General features: G+C 41.0%; 1 protein-coding gene across 1 annotated transcript in view; it reads left to right on the top strand.

Annotated features, from left to right (window-relative positions):
- GALK2 (galactokinase 2) overlaps nucleotides 1–26,960 on the top strand; it is a 75,548-nt gene that overhangs the window by 30,046 nt on the left and 18,542 nt on the right. The window contains exons 5-7 of the mRNA XM_075897172.1: nucleotides 2,139–2,285; nucleotides 18,046–18,144; nucleotides 20,386–20,538. Of these exons, the coding sequence (XP_075753287.1) occupies nucleotides 2,139–2,285; nucleotides 18,046–18,144; nucleotides 20,386–20,538 (399 nt within the window). The remainder of the gene's footprint in view (nucleotides 1–2,138; nucleotides 2,286–18,045; nucleotides 18,145–20,385; nucleotides 20,539–26,960) is intronic.

Below are 26,960 nucleotides of genomic sequence, written 5' to 3'. Positions count from 1 at the left end.
TGTATTCAAGTTGGCAGGGCCTGAAGAAATTTATCCTGGGGTACTTAAGGAACTAGATGAAGCAATCTTGGAACAGTTAGGAAGTATCTTTAAAAAGTCCCAGAGAACAGATGAGGTCCAAGATGATTGGGGAAGGGCAAAATTAGTACCTGTCTTAAAAAGGGAACAAAGAATTACATATCTGCCAGCCAAACTTCAATTCCTGGAAAGATACGAGAACAAATTATTAAACAATGAATTTGTAAGCACTTGGAGGATATGAGGGTTATAAGGAATACCTGCATGGATTTGTCAAGAACAAATCATGTCAAACCAAACTGATTTCTTTTTTTGGCTAGGGTTACTGGCATAGTGGATATGAGGAAGCAGAGGATGTGATATATTTTTATTTTAGTGAGGCTTTGACTCAGTCCCACATGACATTCTCAAAAGCAAAGTAGGGAAATGGGGTATAGAAGAAATTGCTATCAGGTGGATGCACAATGGTTCTCTGTCAAAGGAGGAAAGCATATGTAGTGGGTGGGGTGTTGCAAGGGTCAGTCCAGGATCCGGCACTGTTCAATTTTTTCATTATTGACTTAGATACTTGATTGGAATTCTTATAAAATTTGCAGCTAACACAGAGCTGGGAGGGATTGCAAGCACTTTGGGGGACAGGGATAAGAATTCAAAGTGACTCTGAGAAATTGGATAATTGGTCTGAGTTCAATAAGATGAAATTCAACTGAGATGAGTGCAATGTACTGTCCTTAGGAAGAAAAAAAATCAAATGGAGAACTACAATGTGAGGAATAGCCAGCTAGGTGGTAATGCTGCTGAAAAGGATCCTGGAGTTATAGTGGATCACAAACTGAATATGTGTCAACAGCTGCAAAAAATCTGCTTTCATATGAGGTGTACTACTCAGAGTGTAAGTGAAGTGTAAGACATCGGAGGTAACTGTCCTGACCACTCAGCACCAGTGAGGCATCCTGTGTCCTGTTCCTAATACCTCACTATAGGAAAGATCTGATTAGATTGGCAGGAATCCAGAAGAGAGCAACAAAAATAATTCAAGGTTTAGAAAAACTGACCTATAAGGAACAGTTAAAACAATTGGGCATGTTTAGTCTTGAGAAAAGAAGGTGGGAGTGTGTGTAGGAATGGGATAATAAAATCTCCAAATATGTTAAGGGCTATTGTCAAGTGGACAGGGATCAGTTGTTCTCTGTATCTGCTGAAGGGAGAACAAGAATTAATGATCTGAATCTGCAGCAAAGGACATTTGGATTAGATATTAGGATAAACTTTCTATCTGGAAGGCTAGTTAAGCTCTGGAATAGGCTTCCAAAGGAGTTTGTGGAATCCTCATCATTGGAGGGTTTTAAAACAAGTTGGAAAAATGTCTGTCAGGGATAGTTTACTTGATCCTGCCACCATGCAGGGAGCTGGATTTGATGACTTCTCAAGAATCCTTTCAGCTCTACATTTCTCTGATTCTATTTTTGATGTATGTTTGAATCAGGGAATTTGCCTTCCTACTCACTGTCCCTGTCTGGGCTGCATGCAAAACTACCATATGGCCAAAATGTCTCTTAAATTCCAATTTTGCTGGGATCTTCTGCAAGTTGCAGAATGCTTTCTCTGGAAGTATCTTATAGTAGGAGTCCCTACATTTGGGGACTAATTTGACATCACAGGGCATGAGTCACAACTGAAGAGTGTCTAGAGGTAGCAGTAGCAATGAAAATCCACAGTTTTGAGCTTTAGCGCCTCTTATAATTTAGTGAAAACTATAATTGGCTATTTTTCCTTTCAATTCAGAAATATTAGTGATAGCTGAGCTGTAGAACAGTTTCAGCTTGTCTGAAAGACCTCAGAAATTCTCTGTTGTTTTCAGATTAAGCATGCAAATTATCAGGTCTAAAATAATATTTTTAAGTGAAGAGGGGCTATCAAAATATAACCAAAAAGGTGAAATGGTCTTAAAATCTTATATTTGTGCACTTCTCATCTGAGGTTTAGTCTCGGTTTTTAAGGACCACCCTTCATGGTGACAGCAAACAACACATTAGTTCAACAACAGAAATCCATGGGATAATTGAAAGTCTAAGGCGGTCTGTACTTGATACTCAGATTGTTTATTTTTTCATTGTTAGGAACATTTCGGTCTTAATAGCCCAACTGGAATGAATTGTCTGTTAGATGGAACCATCCCACCAAGTTCTGGTCTGTCTAGTTCCAGTGCCTTGGTATGCTGTGCGGGACTTGTGACACTTACCGCGAATGGAAAGACCCTTTCAAAGGTAATTTACTGTAAAACCCAAGAGTATAAACTGTAAAATGCAACTTTAAATATTAACATCTATAAACTTTAAAGACACAATGCAATTGTTTTTACAAAGAACTGTTGGATATAAACTTAAAATATTGCACAAGTGAGGAAACATCTTTGGCCAAATTTTGGCAGGCTTTACATTTGGCAAGGAAACAGGCATACATTAAAGCTGCAGAAAGAGAATTATTGTAAGCCTGTATTTTGGCCAACTCGAGTCTCACACATGGCCATCCATGGACCAGATGTAATCTCTGCAAGCCAGGATTGAGCATATATGTTCTAAAACATGTGGATCACACCCTTTGACCCTTATACTCCCTCCCTGAATGACTTTCCATGGCTCTAGTAGCAAAGCATCAGTTGAAAGCCTGTGGAGCAGTTTCTTAATGGGTTATAGTTAAGACAAAATAGGAATAGAAATCTTCCATCACACTCTTCCCCCTGTTTTGAAATGAACCCATGTACAGTCCACATGCAAAATTTAGTCCTCAATTTTTAAACAAATATTTTTCCTCAAAAACAAACCTAGTATACATGAATTGTTGCTACTAAAACTGTTAGTAGACTTTCATCCATGTGTCAAAACACTTCTGCAGTGGTCCTGGTGCTTGAAAGTACCATATGGAGCAATAAAGTTCAGTCTGGTAGAAATGTCTGGGTAGAATCTAGAATCTTACATCTTTTCTTTTCCTAAAGTAAAAAATATTATTTACATTTGTGCCTGTTGCCTAGTCATTGTAACTAGTGTATTCACATTCCATGCCAGAAAATGAGTCTCAGAAATGATCCATAAATCTGACAGAAATAAAAAACCCTGAACTTTATTAGTAGAAATTAGTAACTTGTCCACCAAGAACAGGCATGCTGTGTGCTAAATAATGCTGTTACATCTCTGTTAAGAAAAAATAAGTTACAGTATGTGTCTTTGCCTGGATGTTCATGTAAACTCACACATGGCCTTGGAGTTTAGTTCTGCATCATGCTAAACCTGTTGTGAAGAGGTTAGCCAAGAGCAAAATGTATGGTTGTGAGTGATAGCACTGATGAGGTCCATGGCAGCAATGCTCTCCTCTAGCACAACGTAAGAGGTTTATAGCATGGTAGAAAACAAGAAGCCTGGTGCCAAAGGCAAGGTTTTGCATCTAGCACAGAAAGCTTTTTATAAGTCCATTGGCCTAGATTCTCTGCTGCACCATGCTTATGTTTGGATCTGGGGAACTCTGAGCTCTAGCACAAAGTAAAGCACTCTTGGCATCTTAGACCTAATGAACTGTTTACCAGCTCAGTATAAAATATGTTGTGGCACCTCCCCTTCCTGCCCTATAGTCCGCCCTGCACGTGGACCAAGTGGTGGGTGTTGTAGGGGCCAGCAATACCAGCTGTGTACCAGCTGGGAGCTTCCCTGTGCCAGGGGATTTTTCAGAGGAGTGTGTTCCAGAATCTCAACACTTCCCAGACCTGAACTTTTCAGGATATCTCTATTTATGTATTTCATTTTTTGGAGGGAAAAAATCCCCCAAAGAAGACATTGTTAATGTAATTAACAATCCTAAAGTAATCAGTAACTCTTAGTGAAAGTTGCCATACCGACCCCCTTCTTCAAAGAATTACCTGTAACAGAAATGACAACTGCAGATAATTTAAGTTGCAGTGTTTTGTCATCAGTGTGGACTATTTTGGTAAGGTTACAAGAAAAGGTTGACTTTTTGCCCCATTTGATGGGTATTGCTAAGCCTTAAAACACATGCTTTGCTGAAGCAGAGTACAGAAACTTTTGGCTTCAGCATAAGATTTGGCTGTATAGTAGGAGTTCTGTGGCCAAAGTTCTGGAATTTTGACCTTTTGCTGAATGGAACAGTTATCTGTTTTCTTGATGCAAAACTATTTTTATGAAGATACTTTGATTTATAGTTCTCTTTTTCCTGGTATTGAGAGTTTTAAATACTGTAATGGACTGAAAGTAAAAGTAACTGGAAATTAAAGCGATCTTATGATACTCTCCCTTAGCATGAGGCTTTGTTTCTGTAAGATAAAGAAAAGAACTAGAGTACAAAATGGAAGTGCTGTGCAGTCATAATTAGGTTTTAGTGCTAGCTTTCAAAAATAGCTTTTTTTTTGGTAGAGATTACAATTTAGCTCAGAAAAAAATGCTGTCACTAATCATTGTGTGTAAAAAGGGCATTGTTTTAGTTTGCCTAGAATTATTTTAAAAATCACACAGAATAGTTTAGGTTGGGGTGGATAATAATATTTGGCCAGGATCCAAAACATTTTTGAAGTGGCCCTGGGCTGCCCTGGAAGGGGTGAGGCCTAAAATGGAAGGGGCGGGGCCAGAATGCATCTGGGGCTTCCCTACCCACAGTCCATGATTGGTCTGGGGGTGGATGAGCCTCTTTTACCCCCCTTACCACTAAGCATCCATGCCACTGGCATGACAGAAAGAGGCTTTGCACGCTCCCCACCTCAAGGCCAATTAGAGCCTGGAGGCAGGGGAAGCCCAAAAAGTTTCCTCTGTCCTGCTAGGAGCACATGGCACTTTTCTAAGTGCCACATGCTGCTTGCAGGGCAGGGGCAGGGCAGGGCAGGGGAAACTTTGTGCACTACCCGGCCCCCAAGCTCTGAGTGGTCTGGGGCGGATTAGCATGTGAAGCTTCCTCCCACCCTGCAAGGAGCACACGGCACTTTGAAGTGCTGCGCGTGCCTCGCAGGGCAGGGGTGGGGCGGAGGAAACTTTGCACACTCCTCCTGCCAGTCAGAGTTTGGGGGCGGGTGAGCACGTAAAGTCTCCTGTCACCCTGCCAGGAGTGCGCGGCACTTCAAAGTGCTACGTGCTCCTGGCAGGGCGGAGGAAACTTTGTGCGCTTCCCCCGCCCCGACCTTAATTGGCCTGAGCGTGGGGGAGCGGCAGGGCCTCCGCGGGCCGGATCAACCTGCTTGGCGGGCCAGATCCAGCCTGCGGAGACCCTTTTGCCCACCCCTGGTTTAGGCAAAATACCAGTCCAAGTCAATTCAACCGGCTATGCAATGTTAACTAGTTGCAGTACACAAATATTCAACTTTTAAGATAAAAAAATTTAAATTACATGTTTAAAAAGAATTAATCTCTTCTATAGCAAACTTCTAGTCCAACACTACACTAGAATAATACAAAGAATGCTAATGCTCAGTTATATCATTTGATTTTAAAATAATCTTTAGGTTATTAGGAATACAGAGCCTCTTTAACACAGCTTTTCAACATGAGAAAAGTCTTGTCAGCAGTGGAAGCAGAGTGATGTTTTTAATTGTCCTACCATCATGTTTTCTGCTAAGAATTTGTGAACACAGTAGTTTAGCTAGTACATCTCAATACTTAGATTTATTTGAGTGAACTGACTCTGGTGTTGTGCTGAAAATATGTGGTCTTACTGTACTCAGGTTTGTGAGGCCGCCTCTGCATTTTTTCCATTGCTTAGAGTTGGATGGCTAAATAAATGTTTATCACCTATGTAAACTAAGAAAAAACATATATAGTGTAGAGTAAACAAGAGAAACACTGAGGGGCTGAGTCTAAACAACATTTGGGTACCTTCTTAGAAAGAGCATTTACAGAGGTTTGATGGAGGTTTGATAAGAGGCCCAAATCTACTCAGCATGACGTCATTGAAATCCGTGGGAGCTTTGCCAGTGGGAGCAGGCCTAATGCAATATGTTTATATTTATTAATTAGGGGGCCTAAATCAATTCCATGATGTTAATAGAAAGATCCCCACTGACTTGCATTGGATTAGGCTCAAATAAATTACATAAAATGAGATATCAGCCTTGAATTCCAAAAGGCTCCAGGATTGGATTTATACAATGGAATGCATGAAACCTGCACTTGGTCACACAAATGAGGTAGTTGGAAGTGCAATTATTTTCATACTGTAGTAGTTGGGTGCAAATTTGTAAAGCCACTTCCAAAAATGTAGTTCATGGATTTAAACAAAGATATTTTTTCATATGAATTGTACTTAGTAAAGAATGAATGGAAGCGCTTTAAATCATGAGTCACTTTTGAAAATGTGTCACCATTAGAAATAAGGATGGGAAAAGGTGAGCTGGTTTGTGAAGACCATTGTGTTCCCCTCTTTTGCAATGCAGCACATTGGGAAAAGACACACAGGAAAAAAGCTTTGCACATTAGAATTTCATTCTTGTAGCTCAGGTTAATAGCACACATAGCATGAAGTGTATTTATTTTAAGTGCATTATTTTAATCTTGGATCCAGTGTTTCAGATAATTAAATGTTGTTTTAGAATAGAAAACACTGGGGGTTTGAGCTGGCATTGCTAGCATTCGTTAAGGATTTATTTTATGTATGAAGACAATCAGAATGTTGAAGTATGACACTTTCTGATAATTTTCACAGTAATTAATTGTAATTTCACAGAAAACCTTATGTGGTAAGCAGCAGGAGTGGACAAGTGCTCAGAAAGCAAAGGTTCTCTGTCATGGTAATGACCTTAATATCAAGGAGAGAGGAATATGAAATGGAAGTTAGGGAAACCAAATTAAGTGTTGCGATTGCTTTACATTGTGTACTGTAAATGACTAGCTTAATGGTTTATAAAAAAAGAAAAGCACACAGGCGCAGCATGTGAAAAATTCCCATCTGTGCAGGTCTCTCAGTGCTTAAAAATGATAGCATAGCTTTGAGTCTTTGGTCACAAACAGGCCAGCAGGAGTTCAAATTAGAGAAGTAAGGAAACAAACAATACCCCAAGTTTATAAAAGCCAGTCACATTTAGAGTAAAATAACAGAGAGGTGAAGGTTTCTGGAATATGCACTCCAAGGATCTTGGTCTTCTCCCGCACAGCTCATCATGTCATATTTAATAAAGTGAAAAACTTTGGAGGCTTTAGAACACATAAAAGTAAGCATAAGTACATTGCCCACAGGACTACCACACAGATCAGTGTAAACAAATTGAAACATTTCTGCATTGTACGTATACCACTGTAGGTCCCCAGTATCACCCCTAAAGTTGTTGATAGAATGTTGGTGGCTTTGTGCTGACCATTCACACTCTGGATTGTTTTCACCCTCAAAATTTAACAGCAGAATTTTCAAAAGCATTCAGCATTAGCTTTTTCTGCTCCCACCAAAGTCAATAGTTGAATTATCGTAGCCTTCAATGGAAGAAGAGTTAGGCCAACATTACTCTTTTGAAGATCCCATCGTGCTTCTGAAGCCCCTGTGCAGTGCAGAAGGTTTTCAGAATTGAGACTTTAATCACTTCCCTTTGGCCTAAATTTCCCCACCTGTAAAATGGGATAACTTACCAAAGTGTTTGTGATGATGAACAGCTATAAATTGACTGGAAGTTGTAGAATGATAGGTGCAATGGTTATGATTTAGATTCTTTTATAACATTACTCTGAGCTTTTCCATTTCCTTTCCCTTTTAAAAGCATCTGTTTAAGGTGATTGAGCTTATCTATAAATACACATGTAAACTTTATATTTTAAGATGTTGTTGTTATAAAGTACTATCAAAACTTCCAGGCCCATAGGAAAAAAATTCCAGAGCTAGTAAGGAGTTGTTAGGTTTGACTGTGTTTATTCAAATCAAGTGGAAGCAGAGCTCTTGGAGCAGCTTGTGTGGTAATCAAAGGCCATAATCTCTCATGAACCAGACTGGAAATCCACCATTTAAGTATGTTAAAGGACAGACAACGTCAGGTTACAATTACGGTGTTTGTGATGACATTCAGATAATATCTGACAAATATTTTCCTGCTTCTGATTAAAATAAGTATAATTACCTTGCAAAACATATGTGAAATTCAGGTAATTGGAATTTAGCATGCAGACTGTAAGCAGATGGTAACTTTCATTAGTTTCTATGTATTAGTATTTTCTACGTTTTAGTTTATTTTATACACAATATATTTAAAATCAGTCCTTTTTTTCCCCAGATGCTATTACATTATATACTATGTCTGAGATTGAAAGATTATTTATGTCATCTTAAACTATGTCTTTAGTGATGTAGTAGAATAATGACCATGTCATGCTCCTTTTATATGCTGCTATAAATATCAAATAATCAGGTATACCTGCAGCTATATAGTTTTTAGTACTATGAGTTGAGGACCTGATCGAAACCCCATTGAAGTAATGAAAAATCTGCAATGGATTTTACACGAGATGCTAAATCTTCCATATTTTATTGTGCAAAAAAAAAAAAAAAAAAAAATGCTGAAAGCCATGTTGCTCATGGCATGTAAAATGAAATTGGAAAATTGGTAAATATAAATTAGGAAACATTCTTTCATTGACTGAGGGATAGATGAGGTGGATTAATAGGATTTTTGCATATTGTGATTCTGTGATTTTTTTTATCATGCATACACATAGGTACCTTAATTTACCAGAAGTTATATGATGAAAAGAGCTCTCGGAGAACTGATAGTGAAAATGTTTAAAGGTTGTACCATGCTGTTACGGCTATTAATAACAGAGGTTCCCTTCATGAATAATTACCTTTCAAACAGAAAGGAAACGTGACTTTTTGTTATAGAGCTGAAATGTTACAGCGTCACTTTTTTCTGCACTCTTTTATGTACAAAAATACTGATGTACTGACCTTGCTCAAAATGTCTTACATAAAATAACTCAAGTGAATGTAATTTTATACCATCATTCTGTAGATAAAGTCAGTTCATTTTGTTTTCAGTCATTCTAGATTTGTATATATCAAGTTTTGGGATAACAAAGTGTGTGCTTTTCCAAAAAACCCAAATCAATTCAAGAAACACTAATTTTGTTTTACTAACAAATATTTTCCTGTCTCCCACTCACTAATTGTCCTACTCTTTTAAGGGGCTTAATCTTGCATGAGTTTAATTCTGTAAAGGCTTATTTGAGACTGAAAGGGAGTGGTAACTAGTATGTAATACATTAAAAATGATAGACTAGCCTATTTGGATGCAAAGGGCCACATTTTATCCTGATTTACATCCTGTCCCAACTAATGCAAAAGGTGAAAATCAGAGCATTTGGATCTTAACCTCTGTTTGAGCAGGTGAACTATTACAGTTGAATCTTCCTTAACTGGACTTCTCACTCACATACTTCCTTAGACCATGTCTACACTAGGAAACTATTTCAAAATGACTAAATTCAACTTGAGAACTTAATAAATTCAAACTAGCATGTCCTCATTAATGTGGATGCGCAACCTCGAATATTTTGAAATTATTAGTTTAGAATTAGCATTACTCCTTGTGAAAAGCAAGAGTACAGAGTTTGAATTTCGTGGCCTATTATTTTGAAATAATGGGCTTGGTAGTGTGGACGCACTGCTTGTAAATTTAAACTTGTGGGGGTTATTTCAACATAAATTCCTAGTCTAGACCAGTGGTCATCTGAATATTTGTGGAAAATCATATAAAGTTGATGATCTTCTGTTTCCATTATAATTCATTGTCTGTTGTCACTATTACCACATGGATCCAATGAAGATTAAGGAAACTAATTTAGTGATTGCTAATCTTCCAAAGAAATAGGGGGTAAGGATGTAACAAATTGTCATGCTTTAAAAAGATGAGTTTATGAAAAGCAAAGAGGAAACAAAACTTACAGAGTTGAGTTGTGAATGGAACTTGTGAGAAAAGTTCTCTCCTTTACACTTAGTTGAAAATTTCAACTTTTCACTGAAGAAATGAAAAACAAAGATTTTAGCTGAAAATTCAGCAAAAGAAGTATGTTTAGTTTTTCAACAAGACTTTCTGTGGAAAGCAGACACTTTTAGTGAAAAATTTCATTTACTCAAAAACCCAGTTTTCCAGTTTATTGAGCAGCACTCGTATATATTTTTAAAATCTTTCCACCTAAATATAACAGCAAATAGTTCAACTAACCCCTTACTTTGTTAGACTAAGCTGTGTCTCTGTTGACATGGTTTCTTAGGGTAGACTTCTTCAAACTGCCTATATTGGGTAGGAAATACTATGGATCAAAGATGAAACAATTTTTAAGTGGTAGACATTTCTTTCTTTGTAACCCAAGATTTGACTTACTCCTTATCAGAAAGAACTTTAAACTGTTTCAAACAAAAAACAGAGGGTTGTTTTTTTTTTTTTTTTTTTTTGAAACTCTCCTTCAGATCAAAGGCTAGTCCTGGTCTGCACATGTGAACAAGTTATCCAACCTACAAATGAGTAATCATTGCCTCCTGGCAAAGGATACTGATCAGAATTTAAAATGAGGAGGGAGGAAGAAACAGAATAGTCTAAGAGGTAGGTAGGTGTGCCCCGCTTTAGGTTTTTTCCAAATTCTTTAACTATTGGTATCAGCAAAACCAGAGCTTTAGTTTTAAAGTGCTTGAGAAGCAGCAGCTTGCTTAAAAAATTGTATTTCTTTCATATTTTTAAATTATAGGACTTCTCTTGTGCAACATTGTTACAGAATTGTGTGCTGTGATTCTGTTCTTGATAATGTTGTTTTTGCTCTATTAGACACATTCTAATTGTGTTATTATATTTGTTTTTATCGCATAAACAACAAAAAACGAAATGTAGTATTTTGTATAACTCTCTGATGCTAAACATCCCCCATGTCAAGCCCTGCCAATCTGGCATGTGAACTTGCCAAGAGATGCTAACAACCTGATTGTATTAGTCTTTGAGGCGGTAGTTGGAGAGCTGTGCTATTTGAGGCTGCTGCTTTCCAGATTGGTGGTGGAGCTTACTCATTTTCTGAGCATGATATGCTCAGCCTCTGAAGGCAGGAGGAGAGGAGCTGACATATGATGGTGGCAGTTAGGCCAGCAGAGGTGGAAAAGAATAAGAGGAAGAAAAATCCAAGGAGCTTATCTAGGCCTGCTTTAGGGTCAAGATCAGGTGCCATGAAGGTACCAAAAGGTGTAAGGGATGAACCACAGACAAAATAAAAATGAATGTACGCTCCAGTCCTACACAAATCTCTCTCCTCTCTCATGAGATGGGCCATTATTGCAGTCATTTCTGCTGATGTAGTATCGGAGGGCTGTTGTATATGCAGGAACATTTTGGCTAGAGGAGCTGAATGGTGACAGATGCCATTGCTCACAATGTCTAAGTTCAAGGCAGTGGCACCTATATTTCCTTTCCATGATCCTGCAAGAGCTTCTGATTCCCCAGCTGTCACCTGAGCAAGGACTGCAGGGCTCACCTCTAAATGATTACAGTAATAGGCCACTAGTTTATTTTGAGCTGTTCTTGGTGCGTATTTTGCACCTATGCAGAGTATCACAACTGATGAGAGTCATGTGAGGCCATGAGAAATAAAAATGATAGATACAGTGAAACCACCTTTAGGGTTGTCTAAGTAAAATGCATTCTGTCAAAGGTCTTTACTAACATAGCCACTCACAGGAATAAGGCACATTTCCTTCCTTCCTTCTCCACTTTGCTCTTTCAGTACATCAGACCCTGCAAATGGATTCAGGTGTTGTATCAATATTTCACACATTCTAGTCACGTTACCCCACGTGAGCAGGGTAGCATAGTTAGAATTCTCCCATTTTTGGGGTCAGTACTCGAGAAATTGGAGGGTTTTTAGAATGTGTGGGTTTCAAAAGAATTAGGCAGGAAAAGTTCAGATTCACCTATTATATGAAGCCATTATTGCTTATGGGAATTAAAAACAGTTTTCCTGGTATTGTGCCTCATTGTTACAGTCCTGCAAAAGGCCAGTGTGAACCAGGCTACAGAGCTGGGAGCCGCGCTCCCCATGCTGTTAGCTACTCCCCTCACTGAGGTGGTTTACGCATGCTGCAGCCACACTTTGGCTACATCTAGATTGCATCCCTTTTTCGGAAAAGGGATCCAAATTAGATGTATCGCAATTGCTAATGAAGCCTTATTTCATAGAGGGATAAGGGATCTTTCAGAAAAGGCTTTATTTTCCACAAGATCAGCATCTAGACTTGCGCTTTTTTCCGGCAAAGCTCCGTGCCGAAAAAAAGCAGCAGCCATTTTTATGCTAATGAAGCGGGGAAGGTTTAAATCCCCTCTTCATTAGCAATTGCAATACGTCTAATTTGCATCCCTTTTCCGAAAAAGAGATGTAGTCTAGACGTAGCCTTTCAGTTTAAAGCACTTCCGTGGCTGCACTCTAAATTGTTAAATGTAGATAAAACCTATGACAGCATTGCTGGGAAGAACAAGCCACAGTGGTGGCAATCAGAAATATTCATGTTGTAATTCTACTTCTGGGACTGTTTTATGTGACAAGTCACTTAAACATCTGTACCTCAGTTTCCTTGTTTGTAAATTGGGACTAATACCTGCCTTACAGAAATGATGTGAGAATTGATTAGTTAACACTGCGTAAAGTTCTTTGAAGATGTAACGTGAGACAAAAATGCCATTTAGCAGATAGCACAATTCCCATCTCCTAAATTATGTTACAGTTATGGGTCTTGAATGTATGGGAACCATTCAGCTGTGTCTAAACTGGCATAATTTTACGCGAATACTTTTAACGGAAAAGTTTTTCTGTTAAAAGTATTTGCGCAAGAGAGCGTCTACACTGTGCTTCTACACATGCAAAAGCATCCATGCCAATGTAGATGCTCTCTTGCGCAAGAAAGCTCCGATGGCCATTTTAGTCATCTGTCTTTCTTGCGCAAGAAATTAACGTTGCCTGTGTACACTGGCCTCTTGCGGAAGAATACTTGCGCAAGAGGGCTTATCCCTGTGCGGGAGCATCAGACTATTTGTGCAAGAAGCACTGATTTTGTACATTACAATGTCAGTGTTCTTGTGCAAATACTCATGGCCAGTGTAGACAGGCGGCAAGATTTTGCGCAAAAGCGTTTGATTTTGCGCAAAATCTTGCCAATGTAGAGACAGCCTTCATGTTTTGTGGTTTGGCTGAGAAGTGGTGAACCCATTGTAGTGAGAAATAGATGGGCTAGCAGCTGCTCAAGCTATAAACAAACTAGGTGGCTGTCTAGACCCTCAGCTTCTGCCAAGATGCCAGGAGTGGCTGGCCAAATCTAAATGGCACTAAATGAATGAGTAAAATTTTCTTTGACACGCACTTTTGGCATTTTTTTCCTGCAGAATTGTTTTTTAGAAGCCCTCTTATCTCTGAGATCCTAATTTCCCCATCCTGTCTGTTTTATAATAATAATAGTTTGCATTTCTATAGCATTCCCCATCTGAGGATCTGAAAGCACTTCACAAATGGTAATGCATTCTGACACATGAGGTAGTGTTCGCACTTTGGATCACACAAGAAGTCAAATATAGAGCTGGAGAGGGAGTCTGGAGACCTAGGCTCTAAACTTACTGTTTTAGTAAGACCATCCTTTTCTAAATATAAAACCTCTGCACGCCATGGCTGTCTGTGACTCTACATCCTTCAGTCCTTCACATCAGCTTCCAAGATTACAGTAACACTTCCCTGAATTTTGTCTTATTGCTAGTTTTACCAAAAAGCAAATGTTTTGGCTGGTTGCATCAATAATGAGTAAAACCTGCTTTTTTGCACAACTGACTACTTCACGCGCTACAGTCCCAGCCTCTGTTACTACTAGGAGAAGGCCAGTCTGTGGAGGCATGAACCTGTTTAAATTAGAAAACAAGTTTTTTAGGGATGCTTTAGGCTGTCTTTTGGAGAGGGTTCTTCAACTCCTGCCAGGTCCTTCTTGGTGGTCCTGCCAATCCTTGCTGAGCTATAATTAAAAAAAAAAAAGAAGTAGTTGCTCAAGGCTCCAGCAATGTTGTATGCCCAGCACACGCAGCTGGACAGCTGACAGGCTGGGGCCAAACAAGGACCAGCACTTAATGAAGCATGGATCACTAAAACATATGAAGGGATGGTGGTGGCAGTGTGCTAATTGTTAACATTCCACATCTACAAGACCCCCTCCCACCCTTTTTTTAAGTGTAAACAATCCTAGGCTCACAAAGTTGAGCCGTAGAGGATCTATGTAGAAGGCAGTATGGCTTGTATTCAGACAAAGCCAGGGGAGAATTGCTTCGTCTGAGTTTTGCTATGCTTCCTCCCAAAACCTGCCACTGAAACAATCATTTCTCTGTCTGCCATGCCATATACAGTACAGGTACCTCAATAGCTGAATATTAGGCTAGGTTATTAGAAACGTGTGTAAATCTGGACCTGGATATTTCAGGGCATAAGCAGATCTTACACGTACATCAGATTTTCAAATCTAAGCTGGAGAGCTTTCCACTGCTGCCCTGCTGATGCATTGCCTGGACCTCACACCAGTATGCTGCACAAGTAGCAGCAAAACAAGTGAAGCAGGACCACTATAGAGGAGGAGAGAGGGGGCATGTCATGGGCTAGCAGTTCTGGGAGTTAGCTTGTTGACTCTGTGGACACCTCCCTCTAGCTGGTGTCTCCACATGTTTCTCTTTGACCACAGCTTCATCTTCAGGACACTGCCCTCTGGCCATGCCCACTCCAGTGTCTGAGCCCCCCTTCCAGGGGTTGGTGTTTATCCTGCTTGCACTCCAGGGTCCTTCCTTCCCCAGGGTATCCCATTTTCCTCTCATGGAACACCCAGTTCCCTTGTACCCAACTTGCCTCAGTGACCCTCCATCAGTCTTCATCTAGCCCCTGCCTCGGGCAAACTGCAGTCTGTAATGGCCACTCATTACTAGCAAAAGGGTGTGGACCTGCTGCCCCTGCCTACCATGGCTGCCTCTCTACAGCCCTAATAGCCTTGGGCCTTGCTTCAGGTCTTACAGACCGGGAGCTTGTTTGGCCAGAGCTTCCCCAGCCCTGCTCTACCTTCAGGAAGCCTACTACTTCCCTAGCAGTTAAATCCCTACCACTCCTTCTCCAAAACAGCAGTCAGTTCCCCCTTTCTATTTCGGAGTCCTTCTTTATATAGCCCCTAGCTGGGCTCTTATTAGCAGAACTGCCTCAGCTGGGGCTTCGCTCTCAGCCCTCACTCAGGGCTGGGGTTTTGCCCTTAAAGGGCCAGTGCAGGGCAAGCGCCCTATCACAGGGCAATATAGCTGTGGGGCTCATCCTGGTGATGGGGAGCAGAAGGATGTTTGAGAATACATATGGTTCCTGCTGCAGAGAAGAGAGAGGACCTACAAGCTGCATTTTGTGTGTGTGCACATGTATGCCAGGGGGTCTTTTTCAGTATGCAAATATATCATTGCTTATTTTAAGAGGGAAAAGGGCATCATTAATGTGGGGTGGACTGTTGCATAGTAAGGTTTCATTCACAAATTAGTTATTGTTTGTGGGGTGTGGGTGGGAGAACATAGACTTTGGTGAAGGCAATTACCCCCATAAGATCTGGTGCATCCATGGGAAAGCAGATCCCTTTGTCTTTAGATTTATGTAAGTGGGTCTGTTTACACTCTGGCACCAATATGGCGCTCTGATGACAATCTGAACTTTCCTTGATGTTTGCTCCTATCTGCTCAGCTTTAGAGTAAGTTTGGTAATGGGTTTTTGACAGCTCCTTATCAACCTGAAGTTTATGGAGCTTCTTACATAAGTAGCACGTGTGGGCCAAGTAAATCAGCCTTTAGAGTATTTGCAACCCACCTCTGATTGTGTAGCTCCGAGCACACGTTTTACAACTTTGTCTATTTCCAATGGCTTTATGTAAATTGAGCAGGCAGGCACACTTCCCTCCCCCCATGTGATTTACTGCCTTTATCTGCTACCTTTTACAGTGGTGTGGCATCGCTGGTTAATGTCGCTGCTCTGCTGGTTAATGTTGCTACCCTGGTGGTTATCTTGTTTCACTTCTCTGGTGCGGGATCTGAATCTGACTTTGCTCCTGGTTTGAAGAGCATGCTGCTTCTTTGCTACCATCTTTTTTCCTTTTCCTTTCTTCTCTGTTGTATGTATGATGCTGGCTACCCTGTGCTTGAGGGAATGAGCTGGGATTGGCATGTGATAGCATGCAGCCATACAAGCATTACCCTTTACTTGTAACTATAAAGTATTTCTAGAGCATTCCCCAAGACTCCTCAGGGGCTGGCTTTAATGTCTATTACAGCAATGATAACATTCCTACTCTCCCCTTCTAAAGTACCATTTCATTTCCGGGTGCCAAAACATGCTAAGACATTGATGAAGCCTCACAGAAACCATCTGGGATTTACAAATTAGAGAAAGTAGAGATTAGGATGTCATCTCAGAGAGTGGAACACAGACTAGACAGTATGTTCCATAGAGAATGGAGCTGCACCACCTGGTACTTTGGAGGGCTGTGACATAGTGGGGGTGCTGTCTACTTTTGTAATCCTGTGTTCACTCTGGTGTTGCATTCACCATTTGTCTTATGGGTTAATATGTGATCCTACTGTCCTATGCTGCTTTGTAGTGATGATGCGTGTGTGTGTCTGTGTGTGTATGTCTGTGTCTGTCTGTGTGCGTGCCTCAGTTTCCCCAGACCCTGCAGCACTAGCTGCATGAGGAGAGGGAGGCGGGGTGTGACTCACTGAGGAAGTATGTTTAGTCTCTCATGTCCTGAGGCCCAGGTGACAGGAGATAACACCTTGAAAGCAGGACAAAGGAGGGGCGGGGTGGCCTGGGGCCAGGGAGCAGTGGCTGTGAGCGTGGATCAGTCTTGGTGGGGCTAGGAGGAATGAGGAAGCTGAGAGCAGGAAAAGGGGTGAAGGGCCCAGGAACTCCTTCCCCTCCTGAGAGGAATAATTCTGTCTGCCCTGGCTCCTGTGTTAACATCGGTCCCATGCTACGCTGCTTCTCTGTGAACCAATAAACCTTCTACACTGCTGGCCGGCTGAGCGTCACATTTGGCTGCGGATGGGGGTGCAGGGTCGGGAACCTCCTGACATGCTGTCACAAGGGCCAGGTCCCATATTTATGTATGTATTTTCTTTAAGAACATAACAGCTGAGGACATTAGCAGGCCCCTGAGCAGTCATGGAACCACTACACATCTGAACAAAATCCTTTGGGCTGATATCTGTGCGCAGATGCACGCACAGTGCATTGCTGGCAGTCAGAATCACGTTCACACAGTCAAGGGCAGAATTTGACCCTCAAACTATTTGTTTTTGGTTTGTAAAATGAGGTGATCATACATCCCAAAGGGCTAGACTATGGCATTGCCATGTGGTCTGTACATAAGGCAGTGCCCAGAAGGAATGGTGCCTCAAGATGGCAGTGGTGCGACTTGCAGAATAAGGCCATCTGAGTGTACGAATGTCAGAGCCAGACCCTAGATGATTCATTGTGGGGACTTGATGATGCACTCTTTACTAAGGTTAAAGTCCCATTGATATTATTGGGTGTTTTGCCTACATGAACAAGTCCCTCATTGGAAAACTGTGTGAGTGTCTTGTTAGTGCAGAGTCATAAATCTCATGAGTTCAATTCAATCAGTAACTTCTAATTATGAAACTGATGCATTGCAAGTAGCTAAGTGAATTGTATGGATTATGTAAGTGACCAGGGAATGTACTTTATAGGCTGTTAGTATTGCGGCACAGTCTCAAACACAGATGTGGAATTTGGCTGGGTGAAAGGGACTGGGAGGAGTCAGGAAGATTCTGGTATGGTTCAGAGCAAAAGGGAGAAAGACTCTTATATGACAACCAAAGCTTAGTGTAGTGGTAAGGAATGTGTGAGGAGGGTGATCTCAGAGGTATCTCACTGTCCTTGCAGGGTGTCATTAGTTCAAAATGTAAGCAATGCATGTGCAGTATCCTTTATCTTCACTTAAGCTTTACTTCTCATTTTTGCTTAGGTGGAAGTTGCAGAAATTTGCACCAAGAGTGAACGCTACATTGGCACAGAGGGAGGAGGCATGGACCAGTCGATATCATTCCTTGCAGAAGAAGGAACTGTACGTGACTCTTTTAGCAATAAATTAAGAACACATCATAACAATACAAATTAAAGATACATGAATGGAAGTAGCTGAGCAAAACAGTACAGACACTGATTATGCACTAATGAAGATGCGAGAGTATATATGTGCCTCATTGTATTAAAAATGTCGCTGTTCAGCACTCGAGAGCCAGGTCAGACTAAGAAGATGAGATGAAAATAGATGGAGAGAGAATAGAAAGGCTATCTGGGAAAGGAAGAGATAGGAAAGAGGAGTAATAGACTCTACATTGGTTAACTGATGCCTGGAGTAATTCCTACATTATGAAATCTGAAGCTCTAGAATTCCCTATGCTAGTTATCACAAGAATTCTTTATTGGAATGTCTAGTGACAGACCAGTTCTAGTAAAGCTTCCAGATTCGCTCATATACACAATGGGGAATTTAAAAATATTTAACAGACTTTGATTTCTTAAAATGCCAGTGTTTGATTAGGTTGTAGAACATATCTGTCTTAAACATGAGAAACATATGAATTCATCTGAGGAAGTGGGCTGTGCCCCCGAAAGCTCATGATACCATCTACATTTTTTGTTAGTCTCAGTGGTGCTGCGAGACTATTTGTTGGTTTTTAAGTTTTGGCTTGGAAGCAGATTGGCATGTGGCCACCTGTTTAGTGCTATTCATGGAACCATGCAGTAAGCGAAGAGTGCCAAACCCAGTAATGGGTCCCTGCTCCGCAGAGCTGAGCAGATCCCTGACATAGCATGTAATATACAACCTACCCAGTGAAAAGTAAAAGCTAGGCATGCGTCTCATCTCTTCATGACATCACAGCCTGAATGATTTAGTTATTGAAATGTATAGCCTAGTCATTCTCCCAAAGGGCACCACATGCTGTATCCATAACAGACCTCACCACAAGCCTATGAGGCCAGGAAGTATTTTATTCCAGTTCTATTACTGGGGAAAGTGAGGCAGTAACTGGCTGAATGTAGTAAGGTCCTACACGCTACTCAATGGCATTTCTCTGTTTCTGTCTGTGAGGCAATGGGCTCAAAAGTATTCAATTACAAATTTTCAAAATACCTAGTCCCATGCTCCTTTTGTCATTAGTGCCCCTACCCTCCCAGTCTGTAAGCACTAGCCCCTGAATCCTATATGAATGGGGTTTTGAAGCCCTGGTAGGCTAAAACAGAAACAATCACAAGGCAAATGGGGGCAGGGGAGATGACATAGAATCCCCAGCATGATGGACGAGTAGAATGGAGTGTGCACAACTCCAGGCATAAGGGTGTGACTGGGGGATCCCAGTATGGAGGCAGAGAGTATTGGAGTACACAACACACCCCTGGCATTGTGGGTTGTGGAGTATTGCAGAAAGTCCCTGAATTAGAGGGGTGATGAGAGGGTCCTTAGGGACCTTCTGGGCTAATGGGGGGAGTTAAGAAGTCCCTGGAATATGCAGTGAGCTCAGCGTACAGAAGCAGCAGAAGTGTGCAAAACCATCTAGTTTGTAGGCATGTCATTTTGCACAATAACATCGTGATCCTGCAATGCTTGGCAGATTGCTGTGCCTTTGTGGAACCCTGATGATTCTGATGGGGTCCATACAGGTGCAAAAACCTCTCCCACACAAAACACCTCTGGAGTGTATCCTGAATTTGTTGTATGAAAAAAAGGTGGTTGCCCATTATTTCTAGCCAGTTGATTTGCATGACAGGCTCCCTCAGAGCATTCTGGATGTTTTATTGAATAGTAGCTCACTGTAGTTATTGGGGATGGGCCTGGATCAAGACTTTGAACACCCCAGAATGCAGGATGTTCAAATGTAAGGCTTTGTTTGGTCCCAGCTCTCACATATAGGGTTCAGTTCTTACTGCCATAGTCCTATGCTTTGGTTCCACCATGCCCTCTCCAGCGGGATTTCAGTTTCCCAAATCCTACTGCCATCTTCCTTTTAAAAGGAAGTTATTTTGAAAAGATTTGCCTGCAGATATCTTCTGTGAAACAGAAAACACAAGGACTTTTAATGGAGAAGCCATAAATTCCAGCTCCCAGGAAGAGGCTTAAGATTTTCTTGTAACTTGATCGTTGCAGCTAAATAGCTTTTCTTACTGTTTCATGTCAATTTCCTTAATTAACCGTCTGTGGGTTCTTGAGAGAAAAAAATTTGCAAAGGCAAATGCATTTGATTTATTGAGCTAACTCCATTGCTAGTAATTTAAAATTGACCATTCATTTTTCTTTTACTAGGCCAAGCTGATAGAGTTCAGTCCTCTGAGGGCAACTGATGTGAGACTTCCAAGTGGAGCAGCTTTTGTTATTGCCAACAGTTGTGTTGAAATGAATAAAGCAGCAACTTCTCATTACAATATTAGGGTGATGGAGTGTCGTCTGGCTACAAAGGTACTGTATGGCTTTTGTCAAACTCTAATGAAACCTTCATCCAAGTATGTGCTTTCTTCTACCCATGACCAGTCTTGGCTTTACTTTAACACCAGGTCAGGTGCTGCTTTAACTGGCATTTTTATCTTCTCAGGGCCTGACCCCTCTACCCTGTTGCAAGGCAAACTCCCACAGAGTTCAATGGAAGTGTGAGGCGTCTGGGATCAGACCTTTGTTGTACTGTTTTAGGGTCTGTGGTTTAGCAGTATTGAGTTTATTATTATTATTATTATTATTATTATTAGCCATGGATGGAGAGAACAAGTTAATTCCTTTTCAACAAAAATATGTTTAGTTAATATGAGTAGAGGGCTTCTAATGAAATCCTGATAATGAAAAGGCAGTGGAGAAAAACAAAAGTATTTGCATGGTAGTTATGTATGTTCAGTAATAGGTACACAGTTATTGGGTAAGCAGATGGCAATAATCAAAGATACAATGTAGAAACATTAAAATGCTATTGGAAGTGTTGATTAGAAATAGATACTTGCATTAACTTTAAAGATGGGCCTGAACCAATACTGCAGATTTGGCTGTGGCCTGGGGTGCCAATTCACATCTTAAACTTGTCTCTAAAATAGGTTGACTCTGAACACTCCAAGCCTGGGGAAAGTTTGAATTTGGACCCGAATTGGAAAATGCCAGAGTTTGGGAGTATTCAGATTTGAGGTTTGGATTCAGTCAGTTGTAAAAATAAAGGGGACTATTACACTGGCATAAATGTGGAGTAGCCTGGCTGACTCAGAGGACATACTCCCAATTTATACTGCTGTGAGTAAAATGTATCTCAGAGAATTCAGCTGAGAGTTTACATAATTACATGGTGGGATTCATTGCCCCTTTATGTCAAGGACATTTATATGGAGAAGAATATCCAGCATTGTAACAGTTAATGCTGAAAGAGGAAAAGAGAGAATCTAATAATCAGTGAAACATTTTAAGCTTCCTGTATTGGCTGATAGCAGAAGCTAAACCAAGGGTGTAGTTTGGAAAGTACCATTTTTTATGTATTTAAGACAGCAGTAATAAATAATGTCAGTGGTCATGGCCAGTTTCTTCGCTATGGATTGTCATGGACTTTAGTGTAGTCAGGATCAGTACCTCTCTATGAATAGCTTTTGAGTGGAATGACAATTAAATAACTCAGCTAATTTGGGTAGTCCTTGTTTCTTTTGGAAGCTAATTCAAATTAAAGCTCAGGAATATTCATATATCCTATTTTTTAAAAGACCATTTGTAAGGCCTTAAGTGTTGTTTCATTAAGCAAGGTAGGTGAATTGTACCAGTGTTTAAAATTGCTTTGCTTAGTTGTTCTGCGTTGCAAACTGCAAAAGAATGAAGGGAAAGATGGATGTTATGCCACCTGTTAGAGATGACACAATCTGCAAAAAAATACTTTACACAGATGTACAATTTAAAGGAAAGTAACAATTTACATCTGCCCAATTTAAGCACATGTTGCCCAGATGGATAGTTGCATGCATAATAAAAAAATTGTTGAGACAGAGAAAACCTGTTTCCTTTAAAGACAAGTCATAGACGGGTGAAGGTGGGCAGAGAGGAAGCAGGGTTGTCTTTTAGGTACTATGAACACAGCAGAACTAATAAGTTAACGGATCTATGAAACATCAGCTTAGGCGTCACAACACAACTTTGTAGATTGTTCTTATTGATGGGTGTCTCGGTGATAGTATTTGTCTTTCATTCTTGTAGCTCTAATCTCATTTCCCATACTCTTTCCATTGTAGACATTTATATGCGTGGGGAGACACTAGCATAACATATTCCTAAGTGCTTTGATTGGTGCAGGATATAATGAATACTTGATTACCTCTCTCAATACCTGCTGCCTTTCCTTCTCCTTTCTTCAACACTCATCCATTCTTTTTCTTTTTATTCAGGTTTTTATACTATGCTCCTCACTGTAGTCCCTGGCGTGGCGCCCGATTGGAGGTCTAAGGGGCGCCGTGCGCTGCCTAGTGGCAGCTCTAAGGGGTGCCGCACTGCCCCCGGCTCTGGGCGTGTGGCGCCCCTTACAGCTGCCATCAGGCGACCCCCCCATGGGTTGGCACCCTGGGCAGTTGTCTGGTTAGCCCCCCCACTTCCAGCCCTGCCTGGATCTCCCCCACTTCCCAGCAGCTGTTATGCTTAGAAACTGCTCTCTGGGAAACTCCATTTTGTTTCTTTATTCTGGGCAAGCGTTTTGTTGGGGAAGAAACTTTGGTCCAGAATTCTTGCCTCTGAAAATTCCACCATAGGTGTCACAGGATGGATACCCAGCATTAGCAAAAAATGTAGGTCTTTGCTTCTTTGTACTATGGGTCAGGTCAGTGTTTCTCAAAGGGTCGTGTGCCTGCTTTGGGAAAGCTGCTAGTGGGCCCATGCCCAGTGGCTTTCTCAAAATGGGCCTGAGGCTCACTTTGAGAAACAGTGCTTCAGGTTATTCTCTTCACTTGTAAAATGGTGTTAATAATGTCTGTTTATCTGTCTACCTTAATGGGAGCTATAAAGTTTAATCAATAAATGTTTCTGAAGTAGTAAAGGACCCTCAGAGGGCACTATGAAGCACTAGGATAGTATTATTGTTATTTAAGGCTAAGTACACCAATATTCACTGTGAATCATTGTGTATATTTCTCCCATAATTTACTGGGATATAAATTGTTTACTTATATTCACATGTACTTAGCTTAGAAATGAATAGGTCATGTTATTGGAGTGGATGATGACAGATTCCTGAAAAAGAATCCTCTTTGGTTAGATGAAACTTGGAAAGAGCAGGAAGAGCAGCTATTCTAGGCACTTCAAAGAAACTCTTAAGGAGAATCTCAACTTATGTGATATAAATATTGATCACTTTGAAGACAGAACCATGGACAAACCTGATTGTAGAGCAACTATCAATAATGTTGTAAACACTTACCCCACGGGTTGGTTGCAGGGCCAATTTTGTTCAGCATCTTTATTAATGGCTTGGATGAGGGGATGGATTTCTCCCTCAGCAAGTTCTCAGATGACACTAAGGTGGGGGAGAGGTAGATACCCTGGAGGGCAGAGATAGGGTCCAGAGTGACCTAGACAAATTGGAGGATTGGGCCAAAAGAAATCTTCTGATGTTCAACAAGGTCAAGTGCAGACTCCTGAACTTGGAATGGAAGAATCCCAAGCACTGTTACAGCGTGGTGACCAACTGGCTAAGCAAAAAAAGGACCTGGGAATTACAGTAGATGAGAAGCTAGATATGAGTCAACAGTGTGCCCTTGTAGTCAAGAAGGCTAATGGCATATTGGGATGCATTAGGAGGAGCAATGCCAGCAGATCTAGAGAAGTGATTATTCCCCTTTATTCTGCACTGGTGAGGCCACCTCTGGAGTATTGCATCCAATTCTGGGGCCCCCATTACAGAAAGAATGTGCATACATTGGAGAAAGTCCAGCGGAAGGCAACAAAAATGATTAGGGGGCTGGAGAACATGACAGATGGCCATACATTTATAGTGTTCTAATAAGACACTAATATTGAGCAATAATGTCCAGAAAAAGAGGGTGTAAATCGGTAGTTAAGAAGTAGCTTGAGGATACCTTACGTCTTTACTCCACCTGATGTGTAACTGCCAGGAAACACCCAAGTATGGGGTCAGTATTCTTGTAAATTCTTCAGATGTATTTTCCCTATTTCTTTTCTGGGTCTGGTGTCTGTGGTATTTTGAGTTAATCAGGTGGGTTTTTTTAAAAGGTCAGAAACTTCATTGTCATAAGTTTGAATGATCACAAAGATACCCGGTGCTAAATGTTTTGCAGTGATCAGTTTCTGTTCAGTATGTTTAGTCTGGAGAATATCTAAATAATAAGCTCATCCCAAAGGTAGCTTCTCTTCAAGGAATTGGGAAGGATGCAGCAATGCACCAGTAGCATAATTACTAATAACACAGGCTACGTCTAGACTGGCCCCTATTACGAAATAGCCATGCTAATTTCCAACTTTGCAATAGGGAAATCCGCGGGGGATTTAAATACCCCCCCCCCCCCCCCCCCCGGGATTTAAATAAACATGTCCACCGCTTTTTTTCCGGCTTGGGGAAAAGCCGGCAAAAAGCGTCTAGACTGGCACGATCCTCCGGAATAAAGCCCTTTTCCGGAGGATCTCTTATTCCTACTTTCAAGAACACTTTCAAGTAGGAATAAGAGATCCTCCGGAAAAGGGCTTTATTCCGGAGGATCGTGCCAGTCTAGACGCTTTTTGCCGGCTTTTCCCCAAGCCGGAAAAAAAGCGGCGGACATGTTTATTTAAATCCCGCGGGGGGTATTTAAATCCCCCGCGGATTTCCCTATTCCAAAGTTGGAAATTAGCATGGCTATTTCATAATAGGGGCCAGTCTAGACGTAGCCACAGTGAATAATGTATTCAGATAATAGAAAGGATTTTGCTGGTTTTTCTGATGATACCTACTGATCGTTAGTGCAATATAATAATGTTTTGCATCTCTTCAGCACCGTTAAGCTGAAGCTCAAATCACTTTTACAGGCAACTATTAAAGCTATGAAAGTTTAAAGTTAAATATGTGAAGGAAATATTATTCATGGTGACAGTGACTCATCAGCTGACATTGTGCCATATGGCTGTGTGTAGTATTGTAGGGTTTTTTTCTTCATATTTCTGCTGATCATCCATTCATCTTGTGAGTGGGACTTCCAGCTGGATCATATTTAGCCTCATCCTTTTCCACTGGTAATATAAGGGTAACTCAGCAGTCCCACAACTTCACATCGGATCATTAGGCCAGGCTCAGGTCACTAGTCCTTCCAGTCCTTGTGCCTGGGATCTCCTCAGCGAGACTCTAAAGGCTACATCTACACTGCCCAGTCTTGTGCAAGAACATATGCAAATGAGGTGCGGTGATGAATATCATCCTGCCTCATTTGCATACTTAATGAGCCACCATTTTGCACAAGAAGGAGCAATCTACACTCCTTATTTTCAGGCAGAATAGCTCTTGCACAAGCAAGTATAGACTGCTCCTTCTTGTGCAAAAGTCTCTTGCGCAAAATGACGGCTCATTAAGTATGTAAATGAGGCACAGTGATATTCATTGCCATGCCTCATTTCCATATGTTCTTGCGCAAAAGGGCGCAATGTAGATGTAGCCTTAATTTCTGCCTTGTCAGGCCTTTGATTCTTTCCTAAGCTACCTCCTACATCAGTCCACCTTCTCCTGAACAGGCTCACATGTTCAGCTCCCAGCATGACAAAGGAAAGAAAACCACCAGTGTCTTGCTCTAACATTAACAGGTGTGTTGTGAGCAAGACACGAGAAGTCATTCTTCCGCTCTACTCTGCGCTGGTTAGGCCTCAGTTGTGTCCAGTTCTGGGCACCGCATTTCAAGAAAGATGCGGAGAAATTGGAGAGGGTCCAGAGAAGAGCAACAAGAATAATTAAAGGTCTAGAGAACATGACCTATGAAGGAAGGCTGAAAGAATTGGGTTTGTTTAGTTTAGAAAAGAGAAGACTGAGGGGGGACATGATAGCAATTTTCAGGTATCTAAAAGGGTGTCATGAGGAGGAGGGAGAAAACTTGTTCATCTTGGCCTCTGAGGATAGAACAAGAAGCAATGGGCTTAAACTGCAGCAAGAGAAGTTTAGGTTGGACATTAGGAAAAAGTTCCTAACTGTCAGGGTAGTCAGACACTGGAATAAATTGCCCAGGGAGGTTGTGGAATCCCCATCTCTGGAAATATTTAAGAGTAGGTTAGATAAATGTCTATCAGGGTTGGTCTCGACAGTATTTGGTCCTGCCATGAGGGCAGGTCCCTTCTAGTCCTAGTATTCTATGATTCTAACTGACTGCAGAAATCTGTGTGAAAAAGAATCCACCAGTTCTTGGAAAAGTCCCAATATAGTCCCCAATTACACAAAGCAAATACTTAACTTTCAGCATGTACTTAAGTCCCACTAACCTGAAAGTTAGTCCCACTGAAGTGCTTTCCTGAAAAGAGATGATCTGCGGTATTGAGGCCTTTATGCTTTCAAACAATTTTAACTTCAGACCAGTGTTTTTTGAAAAGAAAAAGAGGAAATCCTCGCCCCACTCAAATCAACACACTTGAGTGCAGAACACAGTCTCAATTTAATATAACACGCCTGTATAAATGACTCCAGAAAAATCTTCCTTGTACTGTTAAGGTTGAGACTCCCTTTTAAAATGAATGAGAATACAGGTTGAACCTCTCTAGTCTGGTGCACTCTGGTCCAGCATAATGTTAGTTAGCCAGTGTCCACTAATCATGGGCATGGGCAAGTTTTCCGCTGTCCCTTAAAGTTTGTTTATAGCCAACAGTCCTGGCTCTCAGTATTCTGTGCTGTTATTTAGCTCTAATTTACCACT

The sequence above is a fragment of the Pelodiscus sinensis genome, chromosome 14 (assembly GCF_049634645.1).
Source record: "Pelodiscus sinensis isolate JC-2024 chromosome 14, ASM4963464v1, whole genome shotgun sequence".
Taxonomy (NCBI): Eukaryota; Metazoa; Chordata; order Testudines; family Trionychidae; genus Pelodiscus; species Pelodiscus sinensis.
This window is presented reverse-complemented; position numbering and strand designations above follow the sequence as displayed.